Here is a 13127-nt window from a genome sequence, read left to right as displayed (position 1 = left end):
TGTAAGTATGTTTACCTTTCTGTATATATTTAGGTTGGACTGTTTAGGAAATCTGGAGTCAAATCAAGAATTCAGGCTTTGCGTCAGATGAATGAGAATTCAACAGACAGCGTCAACTACGAAGGCCAGTCTGCTTATGATGTAGCAGACATGTTAAAGCAATTCTTCCGTGATCTCCCTGAGCCCCTCATGACCAACAAACTCTCTGAGACCTTCTTACAGATATACCAATGTAAGTAGTGAGATTTCCATGGCAGATGGCAAATGATCGTTTGTGTAGCAACTTTCTAATACTGCTTCTCTGGGCAATACACGCATTGCATATGTTGGTCTGCCATTCTCCAGCAGCCTTTATAGTTCAGGCTGCCTCATAAGGAATGGATTTTTGATGTTCTAGTTGTATAACAATTTAGAGTACAAGTTCTTTTCATTTTGCCTTTTTCTGTAGTTTGGGAAGAAATATAAATCCTCCTCACTTGCTCTAAAGTTTCTTCTTTGAGCATATCTGATACTGCAGTTTGAAAATAAGCCACATCTGATGTGGCTAGGTAGAGTGCAAACACTCCACGAACAGAGTTTGGGGCTTTCAAGGGGATTGAAATCCACTAAATTACTGAGATTTTTGTAAGAGCAAGGCTGCCAAAAAAAATTCTGTTTTCTTGTAGTGCATATTCTTCTGTTCTTCACCACAACTTTTGAAAACAACCTTTAAGTTGAAAGCTTTTCTGTTACTGACTTGTAGCTACTGACGGGTACCATAAAAAGAAAGTGCTTAGAATAAATCACATCAAAAATGGAGTTTATCAGTGCACGTGAAAAGAAAGAATTAATCTTTCTGAGATGGCAGGTTCAACTCCAGCAAGGGAGACATTCTCTTTTGTGAGCTAGACAAATTGAGTTCTGTGTAGATGGTAATTATGTGCTGGATCTTTCCAAACAACACATTGTCTTTCAAAAGTTTTCTTCAACATTGTTTCATTGGGGATGCTCTCACTTTATAAAATGGTCAAAGATTAATTAATGTTTGGTGACCAGAGCTTTTTGAAATATTCATGGGTGTCCAAACTGATTGATGCACTGTGAGCACCTTACTGATCCTGTAGTTTCTCTGCCTAACACCACCCCAGCTCTTTCGCCATGTATTCTTCCCATGGTAGCACAGCTACAACAGAACTCACTACAGTAACACCTTCTTTGAGCCCTTGCTATATTTTGTGCCTTCCTTATGACGATGATTACAAAAAGGTTATGGGAACTTCCTTCAGAGCTCCGTAGGTGGAGGTGATGTTTTAAATTAAAAACATACATACCATTATTTCAGTGCACACATTTTTTGTCTGCGTTTAGATTCCCAAGAAGGTTTATGGAGAAAATTAGCCAGACTCTCCACTTCCATGCATATTAAACAGCAACTCTTCTCTGTGCGTTTAGTGCTAGAAAAAGTTTGACAGAGCATTGCAAAAGTATCTGTTCCTCTCCTTTCGCAGGCGGTAGGTCTGAGGAATCCACAGAGGTGGTTGGGAAGTATTATCTCTGTGTAAAGCAAAGAGCCTTAAAGCAGCTGTAAATTTTGCTTCCCTGCAAAGGACAAAATTTCCCTTTGCTTTGGTGTTATGTACCAGGCTGCGCACTGGAATTGTCCGCACGTGGCTTAAATGTGCTTCGAGCTGATTGAGGGGAGAGTGTGGAAGACGGCATATTTTTGCTTAAAATTGCTTTCTAAGCTCACCCGCTAGCCTTATGAAGTTGCTGAAGCCCAAAGCAAATACCAGTTAAATATCTGGTTAGCACCATGTGTATTAGGAGGATTGCAGTGAGGGTGGTGTGGTGCTAACGATGATATAAATGCTCCAGAACTCAGACTCTGATGTTGTCTTCAGAGATGGCTTGTTGGAAATCCCTTTATAAGAAGCAGATCTGGTCTGGGTTATTTCATTTTTTGTTCCCTTCAAGTTTGGAGAAGAGGGCCTTATATAAAGACACACATCAAATTTTTCCAATGGCTGTTTGTTGTTAGTAACCAAGGAGCTGTTTAATGGTATGGGGCTTCACAGCGTTGACTTTCTTTTTCCACTGCATGACTTTGAATGATCTGCTCAATAAAGCAACCCTCTGTGTTTGGTAAAGCACTTTCTGGATATATGACATCACTGTTGAAAAGGTTTGCTAGCCAATTTATTTAATTAATTCACCTATTCTAAAATGCATTCATGTTTTGAATTTCTTTGAAAGCCAAAGAATTTCTAAATTGGCTGGACTGTGTTTGCTTGTTCACTGCCTGACTCCAGGCTTCTGTCATTTTAGTGCATCTGCGGGAGCATGTAGCTGTTGAAATTAAATCTAAAATTAACTCTGGCCTAGGCACAACTTCTTCTTGCTTGTATTTCTTGTGAGGCAGGAAATAGCTGAGGGTAGTTAAACTAGTGGGTTAAAAAAAATTCCTTCATGTTTCCTACGAATGGTATGCATCCTGAAGGAAATCACTTCAAACTCGAGTCAAATATTTGAAGCTGGAGTTTGCTTTGGGATGTATTCATGCTGTGTGTGTGGAAAATCAATGGGCTGATGAGAGAATTACTAATATTATGCAGATGTGCCAAAGGATCAACGTCTCCAGGCTATCAAGGCTGCTATTATGCTTTTACCCGATGAGAACAGGGAGGTACTCCAGATTCTTCTCTATTTCCTGAGTGATGTCACAGCTGCAGTGAAGGAAAACCAGATGACACCAACAAACCTGGCGGTCTGCTTAGCACCTTCCCTCTTCCACTTAAACACTCTCAAAAGAGAGAATTCTTCCCCAAGGTATGTCTCTGAGGAGCAGGGCTCATTGCTGCTGGTCCCGTACCACAGCTAGTGGTGATGTGCAACAGGCACGGTCTAGCATTGACTGTACCAGTTGTGATCACCTCGGAGGGCACCGAGTGTAGAACGGTTATGAGATCCTACCTTTTGTTAGAGATTTGTTAAAATATAAGCAAGTTCATAAGAAGGAAGAAACGGGAGGGGATTCCAAAGAAAAAGTTTAGAGAGTAGCAAGAGAGGTCAGTAATGCAATGCCAAGATTTGGTCCCAGGCACCACTGCTCTAAATTGCCAGCAGATTTGGGAATCCTACTGTTTTCTTACCAAGAACCTCTCTTGCTCTGCATTAAATAACTGGATTTGTGTGTGTGTGTGCTCTTTTCCCTTGTGAAGGGTGATGCAAAGAAAACCAAGCCTGGGAAAACCCGATCAGAAAGACCTAAATGAAAATCTGGCTGCAACCCAAGGGCTAGCTCATATGATCGCTGAATGCAAGAAGCTCTTTCAGGTAAAACACCTATTTGCAAAACTGATGGGTGGAATATTGAACAGCATGGCTTAGATCTGCTGTATAATGAAAAGCTAGGAATGTCTCTTTATTTTAATAAAGTTTAATACATGATAAATAGCTTTTTAAAAACTTTGCATCCTGATCAGGGTGCATACATGAATTAGAAGTGGTGCCAGAAGAAAAGAGGGTTGTTTTGTTGGCACTGGCACTCAAAAGTCATGAGGCAGTTGTGGGGTTTGGGACATTTTTGTTACATCCAAGCTGCATTTGAAATATGTTTTCAAGTGTTTATTGTGCAGCCATGAGGGTCTGTGAACTTCAGCTCTAATTACAAAGCAAGAAGCTATTTCCAGGAATTTCAGTGCTTGTTTTATACTTAAATTCCCAAGAGTTAGCAAGACTAGGCCACAAAAGTGTCCTGGAACGTGACACTGACAAACTGTAGGTTGAAGGGTCTATAGGAACTAAAGCATGCTCCCTCTAGGGCCCAGGATGGAGAACCAGACAAGTCTTGAGTCCTGCTTTTTCTCACTGTCATCAAATATTTTCAGAGCCCTCAACTGAAGACATGCCTGTCTCTTTTCTTGTGGCTGACAGCTGATCCCTCCTTCCTTCAGTCTGCAGGATAAAACTGCGCTGGGGGAATGGATCTGATTTGTGTAGCAAAGAGGGATACTCCACAGAAAAAAAATAAGACATTCCATAAATGAGAGACTGATTTGAGTTACATCAAAGTCACAAACTTAATTTTGGCATTTCTTCACACTGAGTGCTTGACCTGATACATACACATCCCACCACTTACAAAACCAGTGTGCCCATATTTCTGTGGCTATCAAGCTGCTAGACTAACTTTGTGATTTGGGAAGAGAGCTGCAAGAGGATAATTTCACCCTTGTCACCCCTCAGATACCCGAAGAAATGAGCAGGGGCCGGAACTCATACACAGAGCAGGACCTGCGTCCCCTCAGCCTGGAGGAGCTCCGGGGCGGCAGCAGCACCACCGAGCCCTCCGACTACCACTGCTACCTCCAGGACTGCGTGGATGACTTGCTCAAAGAAATGAAGGAGAAGTTTAAAGGCTGGGTCAGCTGTTCCACCTCAGAGCAAGCAGAGCTAGCCTACAAGAAGGTATGCACTCTGTCACTCACACCACAGCTCTGGTTTTTAGCTCATCTTCTCTAATACAAGCAGGCTTTTGACATAAGATATTACAGAAGGTTCAGTGCACACCTTTACTTTGCAGATAGATTTAAGAAAAAAACCCTTAATCTTTTGACATAGTTGCACACCGTCTAAAAACCACATGTCTTTCAGCAGTAGTCAGCTAACATGTACTGGTTTGTGTTCTTCTGTTTATCCAGCCCAGGAATGTTCACTGTATTGCATTTACATGCCTTCATTCATATGTGCAAAGCCTTGACAGGCTGAGTGAAGCCTCCAAGCACTGTCACTATGCAGGCAGTAGGAAAGAAGTTTCTCGGCTCTAGTCTTGCACAGCTCAGAGCTAGCACAGGGAGAAGTGTTTCAATGAGATTTAAGATATTTAAAAAATAAACTTGGAAAATTAAGGTATTTTTCTGTAGCATCATGATTTAATAGTGGCCCATACTGGAGAAGATAACCAACTTAAAAATAATTCAGAAGTCTACATGCAGATACCTTTGGCTGTTAGGAAAACAACCTTAGTCTGAGCTCACGACAAGCTTAGTACAATATATACATATATGTGTGTGTATTTAATTTGCTGTATTTAGCCAATACTAAAGTAGAAAGGAAAAGAAAGTATAAGGAAGAGTAAAACTGAGGACTCTGTGCTGATATTCCCCAGGTATGCGAAGGTCCCCCACTTCGGTTATGGAAAACTACCATTGAAATCCCAGCTACACCAGAGGATGTTTTAAATCGTTTACTTAAAGAGCAGCATCTTTGGGATGAAGATCTTATAGATTCAAAAGTAATCGAACCTTTGGATAGCCAGACAGATATATACCAGTATGTCCAGAACAGCATGGCACCTCACCCAGCCAGGGACTTCGTGGTCTTAAGGTAACACTTTTATATGCGATGATGTTTATATCCTACACATATGGCAACCTTGCCTACGATTTCTGTATAATGTAAGTTATATAGGTAAATATCTATTTGTGCATAATTTGAAGTCTTATTAGATGTTCGAATTACTGTTTGTCACAGATGAGACTTGTTCTTCTTTTTTCTTAGAACATGGAGGACAAACTTCCCCAAAGGAGCTTGTGTGCTTCTAGCAACCTCAGTGGACCATGACCGTGCTCCAGTGGCAGGTGTTAGAGTCAACGTGCTCCTGTCTAGGTATCTGATTGAGCCCTGCGGGTCAGGAAAATCTAAACTTACCTACATGTGCAGAATTGATTTAAGGTATGATTTTCTACTTTGTCCTTTTGTGGTGGTAACTTTTCTTGTATAGTTTCTGTGTAGTCAGCACAAAATTTAGACAGTTCAACAGGCTTTATCTTGGCCAGTATTATGTACTTCTCAAACACATGCACACAGGTCTCTGAGATGTTGAGATGCTGAGAAAGTTGGCTTCAGTGCATATCTCACAGCAGGTGCGGTTTGTTGTATTAGAAACCTCCAGTATGTGCTCCACCATAGCCATTGATATATAATCCCCCTCCTTCCTCTGACAGATGTATTTGGATACAAGGACTTGTTAATTTTAATATTAAGTTAGCAAAGAGGACCAAGTTCTCACAAAACTTGTCATAACTTTTCCTCACTGCAGCAAACTTGGTTTTGAGCAAGTCTATATATTAGTAAGGCTGAGCTGAGCAATAAGCAGTAATAAGGAGATTTCCTAGTCAGGCATTTAACCAGCTAGATATGTATTTGATTCTAACAAAATGCATGCAAAGTTACTGGTACCTACTTCATCTTTACTCTTTCTCCACACATCAGGGGCCACATGCCAGACTGGTACACCAAGTCTTTTGGACACTTGTGTGCATCTGAAGTTGCTAAGATACGAGACTCTTTCAGTCATCAGAATCTTGAGAGCAAGGAATTAAAATCCAGGTGACTACTGAAGAGGAACAGCCATGCGCTCCACACCTCAGCAATGTAGACATTACCCAAAACTGAGGCTTGTCCGCTGCAGACTGGACTAGTGTACCATCTGCAAGCCATGTCATGAAGGGATGACGGTATGAGAACTTGACTGTGAGCATTACTATAGGACTGTGGCCATACCATACACTTTAAAGCTGCTTCCTGTCTGTGTAAGGTCTATAGTGTAGGCCTCGACTGGAATACATAGGAGGACTGTGCAAAAAAAAGAAAAAAAAAATTATTGCTATTAGATGGTTTGAGTTGCTTCTGAGAAGCAAAATTCTTTAAATGCAAAATATATTATGAAATATGGTGAAGGCTCATCATTCCCATGTGAAATACTTAGCTTTATGTACATACCCACGTCATTTTATTTGTAGTGCGTTGAGGGACTGGTGTATCCACTGGAATAGTTGGTACTCTTCAATGTGTTCTCACTGAGATAAGCAGAGAAAGGTTTGCACAGAGATTAAAGTGTGAATGAGTGTGTTAATGGTTGAAAGGAATAGCAGAAGTCGAACTTGATATGTGTCTGGTACACTGATAGGCAACCAGAATGGATTTTAGTATGCTGGTTACAGTTCAACCTAGAATGGGACTCCCCTGTGGACCAGAAGTAGCCATCCTTCCCATGTGCCAGTTCTGCATTTTCCTCAGCTCTAACCTTGTTAAAAACCCTAAGCAGATATTACAAGAGGCTTGCTCCAATTACTGTTCACTCCTTATCCAGATGATCTTTGAGGAGTGATTAGCAATTCTATAGCAATTCTAAGTAAATATACTTTTGAGCAACATAGCAGCTTAGAAATGAAATGTCTATGCAACGGTGAAGAGAGCCAGTAATGTCAATTGTTAATTTGCCAAAAAAATGTTTGTTGCTTTTACTCCTGCCTGCATTAACTATAAGTGTTTTAATGAGCTTTTATATATTTTACTGTATTTGAATGGCTCAAGAGGAAAAAGTCAACACTGGAGTTGCAGTGCCGGGAGGTGGCAGGACTCCTGCAGCAGCAAGTGGGGTGAGGTGGTTAGAAGGAGTCGCATGAGCTGTCTCCCTTTCTCTCCCTCCTTTGCCTGTTTTCCTGAAAGCTGCACGTTCACATGAACAGAACCAGGATGTGAGCAATTTGGAGGGTTTATTTGGGGACAGAGAGGAGGGTGAGTTTTGTCTTGGGTTTTGTTGGGTTTTAAACCCTTTGGGATATTCCCCCCTCCTTGAGAATCAACTTGAATGAACTGTAGGAATTCTTGAGGTCCTCTGGAAAGGTGTCTTTCTGTAGGTTTTACTGTAAAGGTAAAGATTTGCTTTCGAGGTGCAGTATTAAGTGATAAATGTATTTTGTGGCTAGGGTATGAATGAGTTGCAAGATGGAATTTTGACTGAGACTTTGTTACCATTGTCAGTATTATTTTAAGCTTTTTGATGAAGATTTTTTTATTATGGCAAATAATGTAGTACTTCCAGTAACAATGTTCCTCATGAGTAGGAAAACCTTGTATATTCTTCTACATCAAACACTTTTGAATTTGTAAAATTGTATGTTGTACATACCATTCTATTGTAAACATGTATACTTGCCCACAGTGTACTGTCAAACATAGATAAAGCATGATAAAGATTATTTAAAATATACCTGTATTTATACCTCAGATATTCTTTTCGGGTTTTTGTACCTCAAGTATGTTTTCTATTGTAAATGTGCTTTACATGACCTATGATCTACGTGAAAGAAAGGAAGATGTTTAACTTGCTATAGATGTCTGTACAGAATATACTCAATAAGTGCACTATTAAATGTTTAAAATTGGAGAAGCATAATGGGTTTTATTTTATTCTCTGTTCTTCCTTCCACTCTTGTGCCCAGAGGAGGAGGCACTTTTCTTACCACCGGTTACTTACATACTACTATCGACTGCGTAGCCACCCCTGCCCTCTCCCAGGCCAATATGTTTAACATTGCTAAGGCAGGTGCCAAAGCAATTTCAAAATTTTTGGAAGACAAGCCTTCATGATGGCAGACAGCTGGACAGAAATACTCCCCAGTCACTAGCTTCAAACATTTAAAAGTAAGCAGAAACTTCTGGTTTGCTGTTGTCTTGTGGAAAGGTACTCCTGAATTAACAGGGAGCAAAGCAAACTCCTATTTGATAGGCAGCTGTATGCAATGCAGAAAAATAATTCACCACTTTCCTGTTTTCTATGGGGAGAATAAGGTCATAACAAGTTGTGGAGTCACAGGTTCGCTTTAAAAAATGCAAGTGTGAAAGTAATTGGAGAAAGTTAAAGCACATGCCACAGTGAAATGAAGCCAAAGAGAAGGCCAGGAGGATATACAAACAACTGACTAACGTGAAAAACTAAGCCAAAGACAGCTGTTAATTCAAGCAACTTTAAAAAGTTTTTAAAGTCTTAGCCAACAGAAATATAATTTGGGCATTTGAAAGAGGATTTTGATTTGTGAGGCTTGTCTGACAGAGTAGCTGGAAGGAGGCGTGCTGCCTTTCAGTTACCAACATCATCGTATTCTTTCTCCACCTGAGCATCATTCTGGGGTCCTGATCGCTATCACTTCCCACTATGTCCCTCAGGGAGCAGTGAGGGATGCTTCACAGTCTGGCAAAAGCAAACCTCTTGCTATCATGGTACTAGTTCACACACACCAAAAAGTCTTTTAGAGAACCTTTTTTGTAAGGGACTGTCATTTGTTTGGCTCTTGATCTTTTTTCTTCCCAACTCAATACTAAAAATAAAACAATTGCACAATTTAAAAAAAAAACCACAAAAGCAACAGGTTTTTTCACGGTTTTGGGCCCTCGGAACAAGCAGGCTTAGAGCTAATTTATTTTTCTCTGTAATGATGGTTTTGTTTGTATTTTTAAGCACACAAATGCATGACAGGCTCCTCAGGCACTTCAAGGATTTACTCTGCATTTTGTTTAAAGTGCATTTAGATTACTTGCAAATCAGCATTTTCCTAAATATTTCTAAAACATGAGTTAATTTTGACTCTTCTAAATAGCCTCAAGCTCTTGAATGTTTGTTTTCTTGCACCTTAATTTGCAGGTTTCCATGTTGTAGTCGGACAATAGAATTCAAATTTCCATGTCTGTGTTTCTTGTCAGGTGTCACTCACAGCAGCACTGGCTCTTGCTCAGACACTCTGGGCTTTGAGCAGCAGTTGCTGCAGGAGGGAGTGCAGGCTGGGCCCCATTCAGTTCTGTCAGGGTGCCGGTGTGGCGCTGCGTACGTGGCATCCCCAGTGCAGCACGGGTCCAGCCTGCTGTGTGCTTCAGTAATGCTGAATTTCAGTACTGCTTTCTAACAAATTGAAATGGAAAAAGTCACGTTTTACTGTCATTCCTCAAGTAATGCACTCCACAATTAGATATTTATGAAGCTGTAAATAATCAGTGGCCTTCATCTTAAAGGACAGAAGGCAATGTCACTAACACACACAGACAGTCTGGGAAAGTAAGCCTGAAATGATGCAAAACGGTACCTACCTCTACAGTCTGGTACAAGACCTCGAAAAAAGCAGGACCTAGTATATAGACACAGCAGTCTGCCAGGAGAAAGCTGATATGAAAACAGTATCCATGACTTGGGCTACATAATAAAAGGTAGATATTTCCAGTTAGGACATGAAAATTAAATGTTATACACAGATCGTCTGCTGAGTGCTGCAAGCAATGTCCTACAATTATAGAATGAAATCAAGACACTGTTTTAATAGAGCAATGCATTAAATTTACAAAGACTAAATGCTAGTTCCTTTGCCTATGTTATACCATAACTTGTCAATACAGCCATTGACTGCATCCATTATACAAAGATAAACTAAACATTTCTGAAAAAATTACTTTCACCTATTCCTCATCTGTCAACCCAGAGCTATTTTATTTCTTTAGCAAGGAAAGGTATCAATGTCTAAAATGATGACTGCCATACCACCAGAGGTGAAGCTGAAGATTCTTATTACCGATGCTAATAAGCATCAATTATATCCATGCTTCTTTTGCATTGGGCACTATTCCAGATACTTGAAGCTTGCTCACTTTCCCCTTCCCTCTGCACCATCCTACTATATTTTCCTGTATTGCCTGAGGTGTCCAGAATGCTCACAAGAAACAAACTTCCAAGCTGAGTCCAGGGACAGTAAAGAGCAGTGAAAGATGGGAAAGAATTCAAAGAAGAAAAAAATTCCATCAAAAGAGATTAAGGCACTGAAGGGGTACATTTATACAGAAAGGTTCAATACACGTAATCTGGCCACTAGACAAGAGGGATGTAGTAAATGTCTACTAGCACTGGAAGGTCATAAAAACACAGAAGAGTTCAAACTAGCTGAGTGGGTGTACAACTTGGGATAAAAATTTGTTAATGGAAAATTTGAGGCAGAAGGAAAGGAAAAGACATTTTCCACACAGCAAGAGGTCTTTGAGACTGTGGGACAATCTCTCCCTGAGAAGCAGCAAGAGTGTAAGTCATTTAAAACTGCACAGGCTCAAACCCTGGAATCATTCCTGCACTAGCTTCCATAAACCATCACGAAGACCTAAGAAAGGTCCTCTCTTTATTATTTGGCACAATTACAGGACTTACAGGCCACTGTTTTTCACCTGCAAGTGGCAGGTAGCCCTGCCTTGCTGAGTAAGAAACAATATGGTGTCAAAAATAAAGTTATAATTAAGTAACTCAATTATTTTGGAAGTTGCTAATGAGCAAGTCTTCCTCTAAGAATTACACTGGAGGTTGTGGAGTGCAGTTTGCTTATGTTTTATAGAAACTGTCATTCATTTAAATGAGAAGATGCAGTGCCTCCCTGCTAGACCATGAAGATCAGCATGGAGAGGTTACCAGACAACTGGCAGAGTCTTTCGCTTTTCTAACATTTACTCAGAACCTGGAAAGATCTATGACTGAAAAGCACGATTTCCCTATCATAGCAGGAATCAAATCCCTTATTCCATAGGCTCAATTTTTTTTTTGTTACTAGAAGAAAAAGCCCTACAAGTGTGTTGTGTATGTTTCTCCAGGTACCAGTCTTCTACTAGTCACTTCATTAGCTCAAGTAATAAAATGTGGTGATGTGGTAGATCTGAACATTACAGTTGCTCCTGACCCACGCAGGCATTTCTTAGTGCTCAGTCTTACATGGTGAGAACAGTCATTCTCTTCCTCCAAAGGCATCCCATCTCTGTGCCACACTCCTCATTGGATCAAATGGTACGTGCAGCACAGAAACACATATTCCTACTAACATGGGGCAAGTATTCAATTAAAGTGGAAACAAACCACATTTAGAAGGGGTCATAACCACTCATGGATTCCAGGACCTTAACAGTGCACTCAGCAGCACTAACACTACACAGAGATTGGTCTGCAACCTCCTTAATTTGGCTTTGGAGGCCTCCAAAAACACATTAAGTTGTGTTTGGAAGCCTTTTAAGAATGACCATGAGCAAGCGGAAAAGTAGAGATTTTCTAGCTAATGCCTGAACCATAGTCTAGAAAAAAAAAATGTTCTCATTTGCTTTCTTCCCCTTTCCAGCCTACAACAAGAATAAATGCTTGTGTATAAAAATAGCATATAACCATCTAGGTAAAGCACTTGCCTTGTGGGATTAGTTGCAAACAAGATGAGGCAGAATAGTTATCGAACTAGGTTCAATTCATCAGACTTATTGGACCGGGGAAGGAGGAAAGGCTATGCCCCGAGCATCCTGGTGGATAAGGCAAGATCGATGAGGGAATGAATGACCCGTCAGGAGTGGTGATGGAGTTCAGATGCCCTGCTGCTGAGGAGCACAGAGGTTTTAGCAGGCCAGTCATGGCTAACAGACTGCTAGGCATGTATTTGATAAAAACCTAAGCAACTGGAAGACCTTGGGGACTTTTAAGTGTCTAAAGTTTTAGGCTTGGATAGAACCATATACCCAGCTTACTGGTAGAAACAGAGCCCAGAAGCACTGATTCAAAATTGCAACAAGTTGTCTGAGGAAAGGAAGCAAAACAAGCTGACTTCTGGCACCATCAGCTCTGTTACAGAGGTAATTATTTTCAGTATATCATTAACATTTGCAATTCACTACCAGTCTTTAGAGGCAGGTTTTTTGCAGAACTTGGAGACAAATATATTTACAGAAGTTCCTGTTATTTTTCTTATGCTTCAATTTCTGCTCTGGCCACTTGGGCTTACCTCTGGACATATTTTTCACAGAAGCCTGCAGGAAGTTTCTTGTGCTGTTTTCTGAACAGTGGTCACTGGCAGAGAGAGACAGTTCATGTAAATTGATCAGCAGCACAATCTAGGACATGACATGATATTTATTGTGCTCCTGTTTATAATGCACCATGCAGAAAGGCAAGCCCAACATGCTTTTCCTTTTTAATTCCTTGAAGACTGCTACATATTTTTTACTGTTTAAAGACTCTGTCTTACTGATTTAGGTATTTTCTATGAGGCTTTATACAAATTTATTTTTTCAAAGCTTCTTTCCTGTGCCTCCTCTTCCTCTCTTGTTAAATTGCTAAAACAGTTTACAGGGCCAGCCGCTCTGTGCAGTGGTTTGCTGATTTCTGATGAAAGAGCTGCTGCCAAATTTTATAAAGAATGTTCCCTGGGGCACAGAGGGGAGGGAAGTAGTCTTCATGGCCTCTGTTTTCTTCCCATACTGTTTAACAAACAAGCAGACTGCCCTGCAGTCCCTCTGACCCCTATTTA

At 40.5% G+C, this 13127-nt stretch overlaps 1 protein-coding gene across 6 annotated transcripts in view; it reads left to right on the top strand.

The window, feature by feature from the left end:
• Positions 1 to 8215, top strand: part of DLC1 (DLC1 Rho GTPase activating protein) — a 254930-nt gene extending 246715 nt beyond the window's left edge. For all 6 annotated transcript variants that reach the window (XM_074822635.1, XM_074822634.1, XM_074822636.1 and 3 more), the window contains 7 exons: positions 34 to 232; positions 2592 to 2805; positions 3198 to 3312; positions 4225 to 4446; positions 5147 to 5364; positions 5539 to 5712; positions 6253 to 8215. In XM_074822635.1, coding sequence (XP_074678736.1) covers positions 34 to 232; positions 2592 to 2805; positions 3198 to 3312; positions 4225 to 4446; positions 5147 to 5364; positions 5539 to 5712; positions 6253 to 6373 — 1263 coding nt within the window. In that variant the 3' untranslated portion in view covers positions 6374 to 8215. The remainder of the gene's footprint in view (positions 1 to 33; positions 233 to 2591; positions 2806 to 3197; positions 3313 to 4224; positions 4447 to 5146; positions 5365 to 5538; positions 5713 to 6252) is intronic.
• The last annotated feature ends 4912 nt before the right edge of the window (positions 8216 to 13127 follow it).

The sequence above is a fragment of the Strix aluco genome, chromosome 4 (genome assembly GCF_031877795.1).
Source record: "Strix aluco isolate bStrAlu1 chromosome 4, bStrAlu1.hap1, whole genome shotgun sequence".
Lineage (NCBI taxonomy): Eukaryota > Metazoa > Chordata > Aves > Strigiformes > Strigidae > Strix > Strix aluco.
This window is presented reverse-complemented; position numbering and strand designations above follow the sequence as displayed.